The sequence below is a fragment of the Sinocyclocheilus anshuiensis genome, unplaced genomic scaffold (assembly GCF_001515605.1).
Source record: "Sinocyclocheilus anshuiensis isolate Anshui unplaced genomic scaffold, SAMN03320099.WGS_v1.1 scaffold227, whole genome shotgun sequence".
Classification (NCBI taxonomy): Eukaryota; Metazoa; Chordata; class Actinopteri; order Cypriniformes; family Cyprinidae; genus Sinocyclocheilus; species Sinocyclocheilus anshuiensis.
In genome coordinates this window covers 1,564,623-1,587,372 of record NW_015549590.1, presented here as the reverse complement: position 1 = coordinate 1,587,372, position 22,750 = coordinate 1,564,623, and the positions used below count along the sequence as shown (strand labels likewise).

The 22,750-nt window shown below is 37.6% G+C and overlaps 2 protein-coding genes across 2 annotated transcripts in view; one reads left to right on the top strand and one right to left on the bottom strand.

Annotated features, from left to right (window-relative positions):
- Positions 1-11: 11 nt before the first annotated feature.
- On the bottom strand, positions 12-1,212 carry ccdc160 (coiled-coil domain containing 160). Its single transcript, XM_016446515.1, has 2 exons — positions 1,151-1,212; positions 12-980 (listed from the first exon to the last, which is right to left on the bottom strand). The coding sequence occupies exon 2, from the start codon at positions 935-937 to the stop codon at positions 17-19; it is 921 nt and encodes a 306-aa protein (XP_016302001.1). The 5' UTR covers positions 938-980; positions 1,151-1,212; the 3' UTR covers positions 12-16.
- A 6,998-nt stretch (positions 1,213-8,210) lies between these two features.
- Positions 8,211-22,750, top strand: part of LOC107658084 (glypican-3-like) — a 123,292-nt gene continuing 108,752 nt past the window's right edge. Inside the window, exons 1-2 of the mRNA XM_016446512.1 lie at positions 8,211-8,669; positions 18,442-18,603. Coding sequence (XP_016301998.1) covers positions 8,513-8,669; positions 18,442-18,603 — 319 coding nt within the window. The 5' untranslated portion in view covers positions 8,211-8,512. The remainder of the gene's footprint in view (positions 8,670-18,441; positions 18,604-22,750) is intronic.

The window sequence follows — 22,750 nt, the reverse complement described above, 5'->3', positions numbered from 1 at the left end:
TTATTATTGAAATAAATTATTGGCTGCTAAAGTGTCTGCGTAAGAGCTCGAGAGCTGTACAGCTCCGTGCGTGACTCTCTCTCTCTGCGCACAGGTCAGCTCGGGTCTGCTTCACCTCTCTCTGAAGCCTCAGGAGCACAGCCTCATTTTCTATCCGAGCTGCTTTTCCCAGTCTGTCTCCTTCAGATTTGCATTGCGCTTGTGCTCTTTCCAGTTCCCATGCGAGGTTGGAGCGCTCCTGCACGATCTGCTGCACGTCCTCTTTTGCTTTCCTCAGACTTGTCTTCCACCTGTCTGCCTCTTCTTCCGTTTCCCTGACCTGTATAGTCAGCTTCTGTAACTGAGCGTTCATTTTTTGGCTCTCTGACTTCAGATCATTTATCATGAGGGCCTGACGTGCAGCCCTTTTTTTGGAAAGGCTTAACTGTTCCTCCAGCTTCTCCACCAGGCCTTGCAGCTTCATCCTTTCCTCATGTTCTGCCTTAAGCTGCTCCTCTGAACAACTGAGCTGTCGCTTTAGTCGCCATCTGTCCCTCTCCACTTCTTCTAAACCAGCCCGCAGTTTGGTGATGTCCCTCTCATTCCAAATGCACCTCTGTCCCGCAGTCTCGCTCTGGTCTGTAGGATTTTCAGAGGTCTCTCCTTCATCGACAGGTCTAATAATTCTCTTCGCTAGGGCCTCCTTCTTGCGCAGTCGCTCAGTTTGCTGAACATCTTTCAAAGCTTTCAGGTATATCTCCCTTCTGTGGCTCCTCTGGGGTTCATCTATGTCTGTGGAGAGGGCTGATGGTGGTTTCATTGAGCTACTGCATTGTTTGTTTGTGTTGGTCTGGTTTTCCAGCAGGTTTTGGAAAGTGAAACGAGGAGGGAAGATTTCCTCCACCCAATGATGGTCATCTCTGGAGCTGGACTCGTGTGCAGTGTTTTGATCATTCATTTCCACGGTCCTCGTAACTAAACTGTTTGAGCTTCATTAAAACCTGAGGAACGGCGTACTATTTAAGGGCACTTCATTTTCAAACCCCTCTTCTTTCACCAGTTACAAGCAACCGCAGGTCGTTTAAAACCGTTAGAGCTTTTTTTTTTAATGTTTGGCATTGTAGGTATAAGGCGATTGTATATACATTTTACATTAGCGGTTCATACTTACAACAACGTCGTTGACTACGGTCTCTGTCAGCGCAACTTCCTGTTTTCATGCAGGAGAGCGCGACGAACACTTTGCGCCCCCTGCTGGTTGAGTTTAAACGCTTGTTTTCAATTACCTATGCAAGTGTATTTTCCCTTTGTGACCCTGGACCACAAAATCAGTCATAAGGGTCATTTTTTTTATTTATTTATTGAGATTTATCATCTGATACATCATCTGAACGCTGAATAAATAAGCTTTCCATTGATGTATAGTGTGTTAGGATAGGACAATATTTGGCTGAGGTACAATGGTTGAAAATCTGGAATCTGGAAAAAAAATCTAAATATTGAGAAAAATATTTTAAAGTTGTCCAAATGAAGTTCTTAGCAATGCATATTACTAATCAAAAATTAAGTTTTGATATATTAACGTTAGGAAATGTACTAAATATCTTCATGGAACATGATCTTGATATCCTAATGATTTTTGGCATAAAAGAAACATCTTTTTAAGGCTATTGCTACAAATATACCCGTGCTACTTATGACTGGTTTTGTGGTCCCGGGTCACATTTGCGTTGCCTTCAGCTTGCCTTGGAATTTATTCGAAATTTGTACAATTCTTTGCATATAAAATACAGAGAAACTTGAGGGCTTATATTTATATTTGCTTAAGTTTAAAGCTAACAACAATCAATGAGAATTTAAATTAATTTAAATATGAAATATGATTAAATGTAATCTAACACCTGCTCAAAACGCATTGTTAAGCTCAGAGTGATTAGGTAGATGTCTAAAATGTTTTGAATATTATCTGGGAATTGTAGCTGTTTTATATTAAGAGGAAAGCTGCAAGTGGGATTAATATTAAGACAAAATACATTTCAGAGATTAATTTTAATTTTCAGGACTAATTCAGAAGATCATCTTCATTCGTAAACATACAATGGTTTCTTAAAAATACATGCAAATGTATTTAGTATTGTATCAGAGTTTAATTACATGTACTTTAGTGTACTGTCATTTAGTTAAAAAATTCATAATCGAAAAAACTATGTAGTTTACAAACAAGTAACATAATTTTCAAGCCAATGTTTCTAGTTTAATCTGTTAGTCAGCAACTGTCTTAGCATAAGTAAATGCATACTTTTTTTCACGCTGATCATTTTCTTTGTGCCTTGGAGAGAGAAAAGTAGGTTGAAGTTCAAAAGGACGCTCAGAGATTTCCTCCTATTTAAAGAACAGAGTGGTAACTTGCAGATCTGTATTCAAGACTGTGTTAGAAACATGTTAAATTTTCTAAACAGTGTTTAGTATATATAAAAAAAGGTTTGATAATTGGAGTGCATCCACTTTTTAATAAGCATTCTCGAAAATAAACACAAGATGAACCCGTGAATAAAATGACACGGGAATGCTAAGAGAAATGCTCTTTGAAGCCTGATACAATGGTGCACATACATCCCACTTTGGAATAGTGGGGGATGAGTGACCCGGGGTCAGAGGTCACCAAAGCCTTCTGTCTCTCACTGACCATAGGCTTTATTCCCATGAAGCCAGAGTGTCTTACATTCAAACTATTTTTAGCAAACTTTTTGATGACATGTAATGTCTTGAGGTTTGCATTCCCAGGATTCCCACCGGTTTTGATGAGCAGTTATTTCAAGAGCTAAAACAGATAATCAGAGGGATTTTGTGCAGATTTTCCATCACCCCCAACCCCAACAAGAAAAAAGGGATGCTCTACAATTACATGCATGACATAACATTTTGTTGTCTGTCTTGATTGGCGACATGGGTTAAACATGAAACATCTGCGCAGTAAGGTATTGAAACCTTAAGGATAAAACGCTTTCACCTCATTCTTCACTTCTGCCATGATCAGGTATGTGGACTATTAAATTTAATGCACAAATGTGACCCTGGAGCACAAAACCAGTCATAAGTAGCACGGGTACAGACATGAATTTTAATTTACAGCACTAATTCAAAAGATAATCTTCATCCATAAACGTAAACAATTTGTTCTTAAACATACATGTTAATTATAGTATAAAATTGTATCAGAGTTTAATTACCTGTACTGTGATTGTCATTTAGTTTAAAGCATTCGTAACCAAAAGAATATCTATTGTTTAGTTCACCATTTTCAAGCCAATGTTTGTAGTTTAATCTGTTAGTCAACAACTGTCTTAGCATAAGTAAATGCATACTTTTTTTCACGCTGATCATTTTCTTTGTGCCTTGGAGAGAGAAAAGTAGGTTGAAGTTCAAAAGGACGCTCAGAGATTTCCTCCTATTTAAAGAACAGAGTGGTAACTTGCAGATCTGTATTCAAGACTGTGTTAGAAACATGTTAAATTTTCTAAACAGTGTTTAGTATATATAAAAAAAGGTTTGATAATTGGAGTGCATCCACTTTTTAATAAGCATTCTCGAAAATAAACACAAGATGAACCCGTGAATAAAATGACACGGGAATGCTAAGAGAAATGCTCTTTGAAGCCTGATACAATGGTGCACATACATCCCACTTTGGAATAGTGGGGGATGAGTGACCCGGGGTCAGAGGTCACCAAAGCCTTCTGTCTCTCACTGACCATAGGCTTTATTCCCATGAAGCCAGAGTGTCTTACATTCAAACTATTTTTAGCAAACTTTTTGATGACATGTAATGTCTTGAGGTTTGCATTCCCAGGATTCCCACCGGTTTTGATGAGCAGTTATTTCAAGAGCTAAAACAGATAATCAGAGGGATTTTGTGCAGATTTTCCATCACCCCCAACCCCAACAAGAAAAAAGGGATGCTCTACAATTACATGCATGACATAACATTTTGTTGTCTGTCTTGATTGGCGACATGGGTTGAACATGAAACATCTGCGCAGTAAGGTATTGAAACCTTAAGGATAAAACGCTTTCACCTCATTCTTCACTTCTGCCATGATCAGGTATGTGGACTATTAAATTTAATGCACAAATGTGACCCTGGAGCACAAAACCAGTCATAAGTAGCACGGGTACATTTGTAGCAATAGTCAACAATACATTGTATGGGTCAAAATTATCGAGTTTTCTTTTATGCCAAAAATCATTAGGATATCAAGTAAAGATCATGTTCAATTAAGATATTTAGTAAATTTTCTACCGTAAATATATCAAAACTTAATTTTTGATTAGTAATACGCATTGCTAAGAACTTAATTTGGACAACTTTAAAGGTGCTTTTCATAATATTTAGATTTTTTTGCACCATCATATTCCATTTGTTTTAAATAGTTGTATCTCAGCCAAATATTGTCCTATCCTAACAAACCATACATCAATGGAAAGCTTATTTATTCAATTATTTAAAACAAATGTGACCCTTATGACTGTTTTTGTGGTCCGGGGTCACAAATGTCTGTGTTAAATAAATGCACTATGCATTATGACCAATTGTATTTGTTCATATTAAATTCATTATGGGTTATTTTTACATTTTATTCGCATTGCAGGGAAAACTACAACCTTTTTCCTTTCCTCCCCAAAGTGTCCTATAGGCCTGTTGTTTTTGGGTTGCCACCAATTCTACATAAATTTGCTTGCTTACGCTAGTCCCAAGTAAAGCTTAGCCAAGAAGAACATTAATATAAGAAATCGTAAACACTTTCTTATTTAAATCAGTGCTTTACAATTGCTTTATAAATCCTCAATGCCAAAAAATACAAATGATCAGTCAGACCAAATACTGTGAAAGTGGTAAATGGATTATAGGATATAGGAGAGCGGATGTGAGTCGTGGGGGGATTGAGTGAGTAGAGTTGGGGAGGAGGAGGCTCGCGAGGCCCAGCATCACATGACGAGACGTTCGCGCCTCTTTCGTAAACCTTCTCCAACCTGATGATCCTGAACAACTCGGAGGTTACGCGCAAGTTTAACTTCGGCGGAGGCCTAAAACGCGTCCTAAAGCGTCAACTTACTGGCGTCGTGACCAGCGTTCACGCGTGGGTCTGTGCTGTGGCGAGAAATGATTGTGGAAACTTGTGAATTGTGAGAGTGTTTGTCGGTGGGACAGGCTTTGTGTGTGTGGAGCAGCAGCTGGGGAGCTAACAGACAATGTTGGAGATGGATCAATTAATGGACTCTTGAGCGCTTAGATATTATATTTGGAGGTGTTTGGTTGTCTTAACTAAGCACATGTAAGTGAAATTCGTTTTTAAAATAATGATACTAGCAACTTCTGACGACTGTATCAGGGAAATGTAATGTGTGACTATTAAAAGTCATTTGTTCTGATTATTTTTGGAAAGGAAATGAACAATTACGCCTGAGTTTACACGATTTGCTGATTAATATTTAACCCGTGTTACTAAAAGTTTGTGTACAGGCGAGTTATAACTTAATGTTACGTTACCTTGCTGAGTAAATCTGGACCGTTTTAAACTTCTCTCTAGTTTTATAATTTTAAAGACTGCAAAACCAGAGTTTGACGCTTAAAAATGTCTTTATTCTGTCTTTTGCGTTTATTATCTAAATAGTGTTATTTAACGTTACATACGCAAACTCATACTTGAAGTATTGGTGTATTTCACGTGGCTCCGCAATTCTCCATAGCAAGGGTCAGTCTATCAAAACCCAAACTCAGGTGAGAAACTTTATTTGGATTAAAGACGCATTGTAACTCAAACATGTTCTGAAAAATAGCCATTGGCGACCGTCGTTTAAAACCTCCTCAAAGTTCCTCACACTTAACCCAGTTTTGTTGTTGTTTTCAGCTCTTATAGATACTAGGAGTTCATTTCCTGCTGAAAACACCCACTCTTATGTAAACAAGCTTTTCATCTGCTTTGCTTAAATTGTAGCGTAATAAACATGTTATATCATTGAAGGGTCGATTAAACTCCAGCCTGTCGCCTTCTTGAAAGGAGAGCGTGTGGGTCTCACAAGCAGAAGATCGGGCACCGACCCCAAGGCCAAACGTTAGTTAACGTTTGCGATAACTTATTCATCTTCTGCGTTTTTCTGTCAGTCCTGGACGCCTGAGATTTGAAATAATGCGTAATAAAGCCTAATGCGCTTCTCTGACTTTGAAACGCATTAAAATGCAACTAAAAAAAATATTTAGACAACATGGCGTGAAGGGAATTACATTTTAAAGGTGCTTAAGTTGACTCTTTTGGCAGTAGACCTTGTATTTAGGCTATTTAATTAGCCTATATATAACAGCAGTGATAAAGAGCTTTCAACAAGTATCTTGAGTTGAAGATCCTCCATTTTGAGAGACCCAATGAGACACGAGCAAAGCGCGCCAATGACGCTCAGCCAGACTCGCAACATACTGAAGAATTTCAACTTTCTAAAAAAATGCGAACTTAATTAACTTAACCTCCAAAGTGACATGTAGTAACACTTTTAAAAATCCGTTTATAATTTAAATACATGTGTAGAAAACGAGGCAATGCCGTATAATCAAGTAGAAAGGACAGAAATTATTGTAGCTTGCTAAATGGGTGTAAACATTTTACAGTGGTTTGTAAACCTTTGTATTTTGTTGCTGTGTATTTGAATGAATTGATTCTTTAGATAAGCCAAATGTTTTAATTAAGGAATGAAAGCATACTTATAAGATTGTTGATTGGTTGTCTTTTTCCCCCCTCCTAGGCGTGTTGAAGATTAATGAAGCATTTCCCTGAAACTAAGGACCAGAACGCCACCCAAATGTAACATTATTTTAATATGGCCTTCCTGCTAAGGTGCATCTTGTGTAGTTAGTGAAGTAGTATAGTATCTACTGCACTAGATGCTCCTTTTGGCAGGAGGAACTGTATATTCAGCACATGGAAGCAAAACCCAAGTTCATTTGTTATTTGATTTGTTTACATGCGCTATTATAATATATATAAATTATTATTCTATTAATCAAACTGCACAATTTCTGTTTTTTCTATGATCAATGTGAGTTTGTCTTGGCAGTTCCAAAGTGCTCACAGTGCAGGTAGTGCCAGTGAATCTACTGCAGTGTTTGCACTTCAAGTATTGCCAGTCGCCTTCTGTCTGTCTCTCGGAGCTGTGCTAGATGCTGCTGCTTATGGAAAAGCCCTGTTATGCGTGGTGAGTTTTGCAGGATTGCATCCAGCTTTATTACAACATGCTGTGCAAATCCATGCAAAACTCGCTGCACCAGGGACAAACTTCTTCTACATTGAAGATGATTTCCAACTTACAAATACATGCAGTTAGTAAGCAAGAACTTTTATTTTTCTTTAAGTTCTTTCTTTCTTTCTTTCTTTCTTTCTTTCTTTCTTTCACTGCCATAATTCTAAGACACAAGATATCAAAAGAGCAAAAATGTAAGATGCATGGATTTCTGTTTTGATAAAAGGCAGCACTTTAATAATGTGAGATAAGAAAAGTGTAAATAAAATGTAGTTGCATATTTGTTTATGCATTACATACAAATATATATATATATCTTGCTGTTTTCGGGTGGATGACTGCAATTTTAATAGTGGCAAAAATCTTCCAACAAAAATTGCACAGTATCCATCTGTAATCCGCTAGACTACATTACCTGCGTTTTTTTGTTTTTGTTTTGAATATGTATACTGCTTATTTAAATTTTTTAATTCTCAATAAAATGTGGATGTTTGTTATTCTACCTGGCCCCTCTTAGAATGAAATTGATTTAAGAGATTTATTAGTGACTGTACGTTGCAATAACCCTTACCAGCACCAGATGGCAGCAGATAGCTGGAAATGTGACAAATCGTGTTTGTTGTTTGCTCTGCATATTCAAATGAATATGAAAATGTACATTTGTTAGACACGTAACATAGACATTGCCGGGAATCCAATCCCCTGTTGATATTACCACGTTTCACTTTTTTAACCAATTAAATTGCCATAAGACGTGATTGAGATCCGGTAGGGAAAAAAGTCAATTGGGATTTTGTGTAGTAGCCCAGACTTGATCTTGGTCTCTTTGTGCGCATGACCGCAGCAGTGCAAGAGATTCATAACGCGCCTCCTGTCTTCACAATCATAACTTTAATATCAACGAAAGAGTAAAATACCAAACGGGATTCTTCCGTAACCGGTTCATTTAAATAATGCAAGAGTCATGTGTAAATCTTGCAGTCCCGCCTTAAGCAGGGAAATGTGACCTTGATTTGTGGGCAAGAAGTTTGGCTCTGTTAATGAGCTGGAGATGAAGAGCTCCACAGGACTCTCCTCGCACTCACTTCAGTGATGCCGCCGCTGAGTCCAGCACATCGCTTTATGCTCACTTCAAGCAACGCAGATCGTTCCCGCTCTCTTCATTTGCGCTTGTAATCAAATTTATCACCAGAAAGCCTTTTTGCGCCATATATCTCCTTACTTCAGCGCATTTGGATTCATAATGCCTGGACTGAAGTTGCGCGGTGCACTGATCCTGTGCGTCCTGATGCTGCCGTTCTCTCGGCCGAACAGGCAGGTGCTGGACTGTCGCGAAGTGCGCTCGTCTTTTCAGTTTTTGTACCCGGGGATGAAATGGACCCCAGAAACGCCAGTCTCAGGTAAACCGAGCTATTCAGATCTTAGATTAAGTATCTTTCTATGTAAAATCTTTGTCCAAAAAGCTTTCAAAACACTGTCCAAAAGTTTTACCTGCCGTTTAATAAGACTTGTACGAATATTTTTAAACCTGATATAATACTGACATAATGTGTGATAGCCTACTGTATTTGTGTGTGGTTTTTCTATTTCGATATGAGTGGATTTATGTAGCCTATTAAAATACAGTGCGCTATAATCTAAATTATTTTGTTATTGATATTTTCCACGTAACAGCGTTTCGCATAGTTTAAAGTAGCCTAAGAATCCTTTAAAATGTACATTAATATACGACTGAGCCATATTCCAGCTGTACAGAATTGCAATGCTCTAGTAATCGGATACAATTTATAAACCTTCGGTAGCCTATTAAAGTAAAACTGCTTTCATAACTAAATGAAAAACGTATGGCGTGCCTTTTTAACTTTTATTTAGTAGGCTATAGCTAGTTTTGTTACTAGCATGTATTTTTAAAATAAGTAGTCTAATCCAACTGTGATTAACATATTCTCCCAATTTTTCACTTGTATTTATTCATTAGCTAGTGTTTATACTTTTGCTGATAGATGTTATTGTTATAGTAACTTTTACTGGTAACAAATTGCACATTTTTGTTAACGAATTCAATAGGGATCTATATTCCAATACCAATATTTCACCTTGGATTAGTAGCCTATATATTCCAGCTTTAATAGTAGGCTACATACTAGATTGCTGTCTGTGAGACCATGTTATATATGCCAGTTGTTACTTTTAACAGTAGTATGGATACTAGTATCTATTCATTTCGTTAAAGTTGAGATAGACACTAGGAATAGGTGCCAGCAACAACCAGAATGCATATACTTAAAAGTGAGTAGTTCATATCTGAACCACAAATCCCAATAGAATTCACTTAACATTTGCTACCAGTAAAAACAAGTAGTTACTTATCAGTATTGGAAAAGTGATTATAGTAGTAGCCTAAATTAATAGGCTAATTAGTGACTTTACTGTAGTGAAACTGAAAATGATACTAGTCACTATTGGCTTACCCATTAAAAAATACTAGTAACAAAAATACATACTAGTTATTTTTAAAGACCAAATGTTAAATTTACTTGCCATACAATTCCTTTTTTTATGTTTGCATTTCCTGTAGCTCATTTCTTGGGATATTATTTTCACCCTCTGCGTGATGTGAAGCTCACGGCTGAAGATGAAATAAGTGTCCTGACTGGATTGTCATCTTCAGCTCTGAGCGGTGGCTGCAGAAGTAGCCCGAGGAGAGCTGTAATTTTTTTTTTACTTAATTTGAATAATTTGAACCATTATGAGTCTTTCTAACACCATGTGTTTCGATTTGTAGGTGAAAGATTGTAAAACCCGAGCAATCCCTTAGGTTCGAAGGCGAATTGTGTTAGTCTGTTTATTGAGGTTGCTACATTTCCCAGCGGAGAGCTGAGGAGATAGATGAGTTGAGATGAATGACAGGATGGATGGCTGGCTCTCCTTAGCTGCTTGAAGCTTTAATTCTGTCTCAACTGGAGGCTGGAGAGACGTGGGGTAGAAACACGAAGAGTTTGTTTGGCCCTCACAACAAAAAATACTGCTGAAAAGGATCTTGCTTTTCCCCAGTGACTGCATTTTGTTGTCAGGCTGCTTTATGTGCAAGTATCTTCATTTTTTTCCCCTAGTGGTAGCAATTGCTTCAAAAAGAACTTACATCACTATTCCAGTCATTTGTTTTTACACTTAAGATAATTAACATTACAAGTTTTGCATTTTAAAATGGAATTTAATCAGAGGTGCTGTTCGTTTTTGCAGAGTTCCCATTTGCAATTTAAATGGATTGCAATTGGGTTAAGGACAAGGAACAGAGTGATATTCTCAGTCATTTGCCTTCTCAGAGGAATTTGAACACATTTTAACCTTTATCAGAGTTCAAGAAAAGTAACAGAGTGATTGCATTGCATATTTTACTGGACTGCAAGAACCTGCATCCACTATCTGGTGTACTTTTACTGCGAAAACTTACCGGATTGCATGCATAAGATTTGAAACTCGTATATGTTGCAGTTTTCATATGAATTTCTTTGAAAGCATTTTGGGTTGGTTGTGCTCCTCTTCAGTAGCTGGTATGGGACTTCATGTCCTGATGGGTACAATCATGCAATAAAAGCCTTTTTGAAGCCCTAGATTTTTGAAACCTAAACATTGCTCTTCAGAGAAAGGACTAACTGTGAGTTTTTTTTTTCTTTCGGAAGTGTGCCGCAGGCGGTGTAGAGTCCTGATAATCCCAGCGGCACCGGGCTCTGGACTTTACGCCTGGTGCAGTAATTAGTGGTGCGGCGAAGCCTTTGGCTTTATTCATTTTGATTCATTATATGAACCGATACCACGCGGCTCCAGCATATGTAGCCAGAAACCTTAATTGGGTGTCCTTGTATTATGTCAGACTATGAAAGAATGTGAGGTTAATTGTTTGCCCCCCTTATTTGGTATTGATTTATGTGTTGGCCAAATGTATCTTAAGAGGCATACTTGTTTAGAAAAATGTCATAACAGATGCGTGAAGGAAAGAAGTGAACTTAATAACTTTTCTCTTTTAAAGACGTATAATGTCCCTGTTTATGTGAGTCCAATAAGTACATAACATCATAATTTAAAAAAATCTAATGACAGTTTGAGAGGATTTTGTTAAGCCTCGTTTGTACACAAAGAGCATTGTGCAAAAAGAGCCATCCAGTTTCCTTCAAATGGAGCACCTATTCCAAACCCAGTGCACGTCGCTGGCCTTGAAGTAGCAAATGAATGTAGACAACCTTAATGTTAATTGGAAATTGGAACGACTTCGGGCTGTATAGTGTTGCTGTCACCTTCTAGTGATTTTATTTATTCCACCGAGAGTTTTTCTCTCTCCCGGCCTGCTTGCAGATTTAATGCTTTGCTTGATTTGTATCGCATCTCATGTTCTGAGTTTGGTTCCAAAAGTTCGCACTTGCTGTGCTACAGAAACCTGTATTACTCTTAGTCTGTTTCTCGTATTAGATGCGGCGTTCACCTTCAGAGACCCCTTTTTCTGAACCACGCAACAGGCAGCTGCATCCGCTGCCCTGTGACCCCAGTAAACCCGGTGGTGGGCTTTAAACTCGTGGTGATATTTGGGTTGACAACCGCTGTGTTTCTGTTCAGCTGCCAAATGTGATCTCTACTGGCTTCTGTGAGTGGGATGGTGAGATGGAGAGAGAGAGAGAAGAGAGGATGTGATGACTGATGTATCTACAATGGAATACAAGCAGGCCAAGCCGAGACATGCAGCCCGCAGGAAGATTGAACTGAATTCTAATCATACCGCATGTAATGCCAGGGGGCCACAAGACCAAAAAAGCCAATGAGAGGTTCTCCCTTTTTCTACTGGCACATCTTTTCCATTTTTTTTTTGTTGATGTCTCTGTTGCTCATCCCGGCCTTCACGTCCCGAGAGGAAGAGCTAAATGTCAAAGCACAATAGACAGCTGACTGTCTTTGTAGTCTCAAAGGCACCTTTACTCTGGCTCACACGTACTGCCGTTACATCAATCTGATGTTTTGATGTGGCGTCCCCTGCAAATATTTTATTAGATAATGAGTGCTCAAATAAGGATGACCGTTGTTAAACTCATAGTTCGGTGTCGTTGCTTTGGTTTCGTCTGAGTAATGAGGGGTTCGGAGGGTTGAGTACAAAGTGAAGTCAGGGTCCATCTCTCAGCAGTCTCTCTGATCAACATGAGATGAGAGGGAGCCGTATTCCCGTCCGTTGGTACTCACGAATGAGATCCAGCTAATGAAGTGCCACTGACCTCCCTCAAGAGCTCGTGTTAGAGGATGTTAAGGGGCTTCTGTGCCGCTTGTTTTAATGTCAGTAATGGCAGAATGCATTTCAGAGACACTTGTTCACCCCATCAAAGGCTAGATCCTCTCAGTGCAGGCAGTATTGTTATTCCAATTATCAAAAGCAAGTCCTCGTAGAAATGATAAACTACCTCGCTAAACATGCTGTCTTTATTTCAACAAACAGAATTGTAAATAGGGAAACTACGTCTGCCATTGGTTGGTCAAGTGGATAGTCCTGTTTCAATCTCATCGGTTGAGCCTGTGTCTGGATGCTCAAATGTTTTGAAGTTACCACTGTATTTACACTTTTGGGGGGAAATCAATATACAAATGGATTACTTATAGTTGTCTTTGAGATTTGAGAAAGTATTTTATCATAGAAAAATTGTGCATAATGCACATCACCGTTAATTGGTGTTCAGTTAATTTATAGCTGCATTTTTAAACATGAGAGTTAAAAACATTACTCAAGATATATGTATGAATATTCAATCAAATTGCTTATCATCATTATTATTATTATTTATTCACATATTAGTACCTTAAAGGTACATATTACTACTTTAAAAGTACATATTTTATTTCCTCTACTAAATGTATTTATTTTTAAATGAATTATTTATTTAAATTATATTTTACAATAATTTACAATTTCATTACAATAATATTTTTCTATATTATTTAAAATATTATTTTAGTATTTTATTTTTAGTATATTTCATATTATTTTTTATAATTTTTATGTAGAATAATTGAAGCATTATTATTATTATATAACAACAATGTATTTTTAATGTACATATTAATTTTCACATGCAGTGATCACTTCATATACACTTTATATATTCACATATTTAATGCTTGGAAGGTTCTAACATTTTTCGTAGCAATATGTGAAGTCCTTAAGAGATTTAGTATAGTGTCAAGGGGCAGTAGACAGTGCCTTGGGCAGTGAAGTACCTTCATATTTTGATAAATGCCCACACAGTTTCTGTAATTATGAGATAATGGCTTAGGTCAATGTCTCTGGTAGTCCATTTAAAGTTGAAGGTGAGGGATCACATGCCCACAAGCCATGAAAGTTTCTACTAATGACTGTGGTCAGCCTTTCTATTAAAGCACATATCTTGGATTTTCCTGGGCTGATTGAAACACAGTGTGTTTGTGCGGGCTGCGGGCTTTTATTGTGCTGTTACTTACTTTATCTCTCCCTAACTGAATCTCACCCTTGTGTGCTCCATGCTGTGGAAGTCTGATGTACTTTCTTTCATTAAATAATTCCAATGGCACTGTAAGATGACAGAAGGCTTTGCTTTAGTCCATTAACTCTCCTGTCTCCCTGTCTAGGAGCCCGATTCATAATCATATACTTCGTATACTTTCATCAGCCCGTTGACTTTCCACTTCTTTTAATTGTGCACATATATTGATGTCTTTGAAGCGAGTCTAGAAAGAAAAGTCATAATTCCTGTGTTGTTGCTCTATGATTCATGCTTCTAATAACATCCTTTTAACATTTTCTGTATTTTAACACAGCATGTTTTCCCCACAGCCTCCATTAAACTTGCATGCTGATAGCTTTATAAATGGTTCTTAAGATCACGCTTATGCATGCATCTGGCTGCGCTCTGTGTCTTCAGGCTTGTTAAGGAGGAGCGTGAGGCTAAAATGTGTACACAGCGCTCACCACGTCTCCGTCAGAGCCGTCTTTTTCATCTGGGCTCCGACAGGGATACTCACACGCCTGAGGCCTTTGGGCGAGGCTGCATGAGGGAAGGGGAATTTAGGAGTTTTTTCTAGAAATTTTAGGCGATAAGGAAGGAAGTGAGTGTGTCATGACTCAGTGGACAATGAATATGGAAGAGGTCGCACATGAAAAGATATAATAAAATATTTACAAAAATGTGAGGGGTGTACTCACTTCTGTGAGATACTGTATATAGAGGCTTAACCTATGTTTTTCAGCCAGAGTCCTTGAAGGTACACCAGGGGGGTCTGAGGAAAAGTAGCACGATACACACTTTGTGACATTTCTAACTACTAGTTAACTAAATATCTGTTAAGCATTTTATAATCACTGTTAATGTTCTTATGGTCAATGACATGATTCTACTTTTTTTTATTTAATTCACAGTATATAAATGCAATGAACTTTTAATTGAAAATTAATTTTAATATTTTTTGGAAGGATATAATGTCAAATATCAGGGCGATACAACTGTCCTGATATCATGAAAATTGATACTTGAAATTCATACTTCATAGAAAATTGAAATAAAGTAGCTTGATTGTATCTCTCACTGAACGTTTGCAAGTATTAGTCTTTTATGTCTTAGAAAAAGGTGAATACATCTTATAATATATCATAGAATTTGACCTGGTTAGTTCAGGTTTTAAAAGGTCTTATGATGCAACCTCCCAAAAACTTGCTGATATTTATGAATTGATAATTTATGGTATTTGTGAAAGATACTTATTTAAAAATATGATTAAGATGTGTACATTCATACTTTGGAAAATATGTTATTACATTTGCTTTGAACTAGATTTTTAAAAGTTTATGTATCTTGGACACACTTATTTGTCATTGACCCCTTAATAAAAGCTATTACAAAATGTTATATGTAAGTATAAAATGGGTAAATCTAGCTGTTTTATACTGGCAGTATGAGTTGAAAACTGCTGCTAGAACAAGACAAACAAATGACGTTTGTATGGTCACATTCTCAGTGCACGATATTTCTTCTACAAACTGAGGCATCTACGTTTTAATTTCGAACAAATGTTTTCTGTTCCATTTTCAGAAGACAAACAATCTAATCTGTCGTATTTATGAGCAGTCTTTAGTTAGAGACTGTGATGTAATATTTGTTTATGCTTCTCTGCTTGGAGCAATCTCCCTCCTGTAAAGTCCTTCACTTTTCCCTGACAGCTCGCAACTTCTCTAACAAAGTACATTTATCATCTGCAAACAGCAGACGTGCCGATAAAATTGCCTGTTTTGCTGAAGATAATTACAGAATCTGTCTGAGTTCTTTCTCCTATCATACCTGTTCCCTTCTGCCAGCTCTCCCCCCGCCCCTCCACTCGCTAGGCTATTGACAGCTTAATAAATTTGCCTTGGAATCTGAAATTAGCTCGATCGTATCTGTCGCCGGTCCTTTGCGAGTATTGATTTTGGATATTAAGCCTGTCGGTGCGCATATGAAATGTGCCGTCTGCACAATATGGCAGGTTTGCCCATGATTTCTCATTTCATATCCGTATTGGTGCAGATCAGAAAGTGTTGGGTTTTTCTTGCTGTTGTTGGTATTTGATGGCATGTGATGTTAATGGGTTTATTTACCCATTCCTAACAGGCGCTGTGTGCTTAGTAGATCAGCATTTTTTGCTTTCTCCTAAGGCGATTTCTTTGACATTTTGTCTTCACATTTTAATATGGGATTTAAAATTTGGCAGCACTTAAATCTCCTGCATTTTAATCTCTTTCATGGTCTATTAAGTTATTTCAATCAACAAAATTTGTAGAGTATGTTTTTAGGACTTCTTGTTGGATTTGTTTTCTCATCTTCGATGATGAACTGGCAAGGATTGAAAATTTAAAATGTGATAATTTATTCAGCAGTCTTTCAGTATAAGAATCGAAAGGAATTTAATGATTCCGGTTCTGAATCCTAACAGTTCCATTAATGATTCTTTTCCATTTGAGAAGGAAATATTAGGAAAGCAGAAACACAATTCTGTTGCCAAGTGCTTGGATCATTTTCATAGTAAACGTGTAACAACCAAGAACAAAAAATTTGGTAATATATTTCATTCAGTCCTTTATTTTTTTTTATAGAATACCACTGACAGAATGTCATGATGTGTATTGACTACCAATTATCATATGAACAACTAATCAGTACCTACACTAATTTAGGCCTTAAAGGGATACTGACCCAAAAACTTTTTTTAATCATTATTTACTCATGTTCATGCCCTTCCAAACTTGTGTTTTTTTTTTCCGTGGGAGAAAAAATAAGATATTTTGAAAAATGAAAAGTTACTGGGGTCCAGTGTTGTTTGGACCCCCCCTTTTTAATATCTTATTTTTTTGTTTCACAGAAGAAAAAAGTCAAACAGGTTTGCAACAAAAAGAGGATGAGTAAATGATGACAGAATTCTCTTTTTTTTTAATTTTTTTTTTTACGTGAACTACATTTGCAGGCCTATTTATGTTTTTGATTCAAGAACCGGCTCATAAGGGTCATCTCAAGAATCGGCCTTCACTGCTTGTATTGTATTTTTCGCTCTGAACAGCAATGGAGGGAACAATATCAGTGAAATTTTTAATCCTATTGGAAGAATATTGTCAATTTTAAAACCATTAATAAAACTGAATGTCGCAAAAAATCATTTGGATCTGGCATTTTTTGTAAAAACGGAACCGTTTCTCTGTTCTGACACCTAGTAAAGACCAAACCTGATTGAATCTGAACGCAAGGCTGAACTGGAGCATTGGGACTCCTCTGAAGTTTGTTTACAGCACTATCAATCAATCTAGTGCCACCTCCACCCCCTCAGGTAGCTGACGTACACACACTCACACACTTCATTTGGCTCCGGTTTAACAGTGCTGCTCTGAGATGCATGAGATGACAGAGAGGCAAAGTGACTGAGAACAAAGTTGCATGTAGGATGCTCTTTCAAAATAATAATGGAAATGAAAATTTGAAAGGGCTGAGGATTTGCGGAGCGCAAGTTCTCTCCTTGCATGTGTAATCGCAAGATAATTGGCCACATTTCCAAATGTGGATGTGCGGCCCCGGGGAAAACATTTGCAATAATCCTACTGATTTTTACAGCAGCTGTTTCCTAGTCCCGGTTCACATGCAGAGAGGTCTGTTTGACCTGAATGCAGTGGAATCCCACAATGCACTCTGCCCAAAACACCCCTTTACATGTGTTATTCAGTGTTGGAAGTTCTGCAAGATAAGACGTAAGTATTGTGTGTTGTTTTTTTCCCCTACTTCAGTAGGAAAGCATTTGCAATTCACAAAGTAACATTTAAAATGTGAGGAGATTTAATGTTTTATGCTTATTTATGAAAAGAGCTGATAAATAAATTAATGTGAAAATTAACCTTTTTTTTTTTTTACATCCGCCTCCTGGCACATGGGGGACATAATGATTGGTCATTTTTATTTTCTGTATCCTTGATGTTTGATTCAGCAGAGATCAGATAGCATCGCTCTCTTTCTCTCCCCACAGGGCATGAACATTTTTAGATTATTATTCATATGTGAGCCACGAACTGAAGCACCTTCATCCAGAGAGCGTATTTCTCAATAGGCTTTTCTCTCCCAGCAAATCCAATTATGATAGATAACCTTCAAACCTTGATTCTAGTATAACGGATGTCAACAAATCACCCATCACCTCTTCATTCACTTCAACAAGACGTTCCTGTCAATGTGTTGACTGTTTTTTCTGTTCTTCCGTGTCTCTTTCATCTAATCCACATGGGGAGTTGCACTACTTCAGACTTTAAATGGACAGATTTTGCATAGTAGTAGTCTCCTGGGGTCCGTCTTTACCGAAACATTCTCCCTGATTATCTTGTTTTCCTTTAATGAGTGTTTGTTCTCTGCTAATCAGTTTGGCAGGATGAAATGCAATGCATAGAAATTAAATATCATGTGTCAGTTAAGTAGCAGGTATTCATTTTGTTGTGTTTGAGATTTGAATAGGTAACGTAAACTGTTTTCTCCAGCTCTCTCTGAAGCTTGACTCATAAAGCAAACACGCTTTCAGATGGAATTTATTAAGTGCCGCGGTCTGTTTACTTGTTTATTGCAATGGCTGTAACACATTTTGTGTCTCTCTCCTGTTCTTCAGGCTCGGATCTGCAGGTGTGCCAGCCGAAAGGCCTGACCTGCTGTTCTCGCAAAATGGAGGAGCGCTACTTGCTCATTGCCAAACAGAATTTGGAGTCCAGTCTCCAGGCCACCAGCACCCAGCTCAAAGTTCTCATCATTCAGAATGCCGCCCTCTTTCAAGGTGAGTTTCTGCAACAACGCAATTAAAAATACACACTGGGACTGATTCATGAAACTTGATGAAATTTCAGTTTAAGACATTTTTGCTTTATGAAGTTATGAACAAATTTATTCGCATCATGACTGATGAATGAGAACCAGTGTTTTTAGATCAACTGACAAAGGTGCGGTCACATTATGAAATTTTATGGGCCAAAAAGGTTCATTGTCAGTAGTGTATCAATGTATGAAGCTCCCACAGAGGTCACTTGCAAACCAAGCAACTTTTTGTTTGTATATTCCCTCGGTAGATAGAACGGCCGGCACTTAATAATCATAAACTCCACCAGGGGTGAGCAGTGTTTGCAGACCACAACAGCATCGCGGCACCACGCGTCATTGATGTAAAGTGCAGTGATTAATTCGTTTTTTCACCCACACAAAGAATTCCTGGTTGCATGGATTCCTAATAAAAAGACTGAAATTCGTCTGCAAAATTTGGAGAACAACAGTAAATGCGACCGCACATTCGGATGGCTGTGCATATTTACTGTTTTTTTTTTTTGCCGATTCTTGCTAGTCATATTCTACGATATGAGATCATAATTAAAGGTGCAAGGCTGATTAGTCTATTATGTCAGATAGGGCTGGGCGGTATATCGATTCATTCACGTTGATTGAAAAATGGATCTTCTTGATTGGTCAGTTTAATGAATTGTGTAATTTGGCATCAGTGGGTCGCCTTCACTAATTGTGTTGCACTAACAATGTTAGCATGGTGGATTTAGCTAGCCCCTGTCTGTTCAGAGAGGTGGTTCAATGCTAATTGCTTCAGCATTAAGCCTGAGAGAAATTCTCAAACAGCCTGCAGAATTTCTGAAATGTGCTAATGTCTCGTCGTGTTTTTCCCCGGCACGCTCCCACGGGGAATTGCGAACGGGCCTTGTTTGCAATCTTCTGTGCTGCTCTCCTCATTGCTTTTGATTCTTTTGTACTTTTCGTGGCTGACACAGATCAAAGGGCTCTGCTCTCCACTCCAGCATCCTCCATCCCTTCCCTTCACTCAACTCCCATCAGCCCCTGCTGCCCCTCCCCACGCTAGCCTGGCTTTCTCACACACCGCAAGCAGCGCCAAAGAATCGGCTCTTTGAAGTCAACTTTGCCAAACAATCATAAAAGTTAAGAGGCTCTGTCACAGGGACTTTTTCAGGGCATCTAAGTGATGAGCGCTGCGCGCCAGTTTTCTGGGTCCCCTCATCGGTCTCATATCGCATTTAGTCACAGTGTGTCACTTTTGATTCATGTCAATGGCTTGGTTAAAAGCCTCTAAAATCGTAAACGGAATCAGCCTGTGGGTGATAAAAGAGGGACATGTGGCATGTGAGGAGGTTTTTTGAGACTTCACTTTGTGATCCAGTCTGTCCTACAAATCAGGAGTTCTGAAAAATGAGACACAATAAAGGGGTGGCAGCAATTGCTATAAAATCTGTCACAGCGGTACCTTTTCAAAAGGTACTAATATGTACCATTTCGGTACTAATATGTACTTTTAAAATACTAATATGTTCCTTTAAGGTACTAATATGCATCCTTTAAGGGTAAATAAGGTGCAAAAGTGGCCACATTGACAGTTTTTGGACCTATTTTCTGAGAGAGTAGCACGATAGCATAGTACAATTTGATATCATACAAGATTGATAAGTTGTTAACCTGAGAACTTCAGGTGATATTTGTTATACAAATCATGTTTAAAAGTTATACAGAACGCCACTCGTGACCCATTTTATGGGGTAATAGTGATATTTTTATGATTTAAGGCTTGTTTAGGTCCATTAACAGTTTTTTTGTTAGTGTTTTCTTGTCAGTGTTATTGTAGTATCATTGAGATACTATTATATAGTTTTTCTTAATATTTTGAAATTATTTTTTTGTTGTTGATTTTGTAATTTTCATCAGTTTTTTTAATGTCTATGTTTTTTTAATTTTATTTTTATTATTTTAGATCAATTTAAACTAAATGAAAATGAGAAGCATTGCATTGGCAACTAGCTGAAATAAGTTTTTTTTTCTATTTTATTTTATTGCAGTTAATTTTATCGCAAGAAACACATTTTTTAAATGGTTTTATCTTTAGTTAACTATAATAAACCTGTTTGTTGTGTTCAAACTGCTAGACTAAGTGGGTTGGAACACAAAGTACAGTCTTCTCTGTTTTTGACCAAAGCATTCATCTAGCCCATATTTATCAAGAAAAACAATTAAAAATCAGCGCAGATGGATGTCCATTTTGTCTGATATCCTGGAATTCAATAGACAGACACCTTCCTTCATGCGGATGATGACCCAGTGTTGGAAATTATCAGGGGCTTGTGGCAAATATGCCACCAAAATGAACAAAAATGCACCACAAATTCAAGATTAATGGGCTAAAATTACCCCTGCACAATTAAACAATCGATTACAGCTACCGTGATTAAAAATGAATGAAAAGTGTCTATTCGCTGAATTACATTTTGAATCGTGCACGCTGCAACAGATTACTTTTTACGCATTGCTTTTTTTGTAGCGCAATCATACGCATTTCCGTTGAGCTTAGGAATGCAATGACCAATCAGAGAGGCTTAGATTAGTCAGCGCTGAAAACTCCGGAGTTGTCGCGTGTGCGCGGTCACCGATTGAATTCATAATGAACTGACTGACTCGTCATAAACAACACTGTGCAGACATGAGGTAAATAAAAGATTCATTTCGTAGCTTCAATGATTATGACAGGAGTTTTTGCATAACTTGCACTCAACTAGACTAACGTCATGGACCGACATGTTTGTTTGTGAGGACAGAGCCAGAATATATGGTGAGCCATTTCCACAAAATGCAGATGCAAAACACAAAAAAGTTTTTATATGTATTCTATTAATCAACATTAATAATCACTATTACAATATTAAAGGTGCTGTATGTAAGTTTTTGACTCTACTAAAGCATAAAAATACCATAATACGTTTGCAGATATTTAAGAAACATGCTAAGTTAACATATTTGTTTATCTGAAAAACAATGCTACAGTCAGTTATTCTCCTTTGAAAATGTACATTCCGGGATGGAATGTCTGTCTTTGTTTTGGTTTGTGAAACCCGCCCACTGCCAGTTTACCCAATTGTATTTCGGCACCCCGGGTTGCCAGTTGGCGGGAAAAACAGCGTATTTAATTTCAGTCATGGAAGCTGGCAAACGAAAGGGGTCAGAGCGGGAAATAGTACGTTCTGCCCATCCTAAAAAGCCTCGACATCCATCCAAAAAACTCTATGATCAACAACGGTATAATAAAAGCAGAATAAATATTGGAGATGCGTTTGAGAGATGGTTGTTGGTGTCGTCAATCGGCAACCTTTATGCATTTTTATGAAACCTACCTATATTCAGGTGTTGATAAAAAAGGAATGCTTTAAGCTAGAATAAAACCGAAAAGTAGAGGCTCTGATCTTTATTTTGGTGTATTGCATATTCAAATATTCATACAGCAAAATATTCTGGAGGCCATCAAATTTGAGTGAAAATCATCAAAATCGCTGGTGGTGGCTGGCAACTTTTTTCAAAAATGCTGGCGAGGAAAGAGTTAAGAGCAATAAGACAATAACGATTTTTGTCATAATATTGCAGCCTAGTTCCTGTTTTAAACATATAATTCAGACACAATTTTAAACAGCAGTTGTTATTGACAACAGTTTAGGTATTTTGATTGATTGAAGTAATTGGTTAAATTCAAGTATTTGAGATTAAAGAAAACACAGATACAATTATTAAGGTGGTGATAAAAATTGCTTTCACATATGTCTATTCCAGGGGCCAAAAATGGCCTCTTAATGGAAAAGTTAATTTCTGACCATGCAGTGAACCATATGAATTATGTGAATATGTTTGAGCGTCACTGAATGACATCTTGATATAGTAGACATTGTTCTTTATATGATGTTAAGAAAGAACTTTCATCTAGATCGAGTTTGCTGGTTACACAATATTTCTGCCAGCTGTTAAACTGAACTGGTGATTAATGAAGTGCTGGAAGGGATCATTTAGAGCTAAAGATGGATGCCAAACTCTCAGTCAGTGAGGTGTTTTGGTCTCACGTCATTCAGATTGACAGACAACTCTAATTCCTGTTAGCAGGA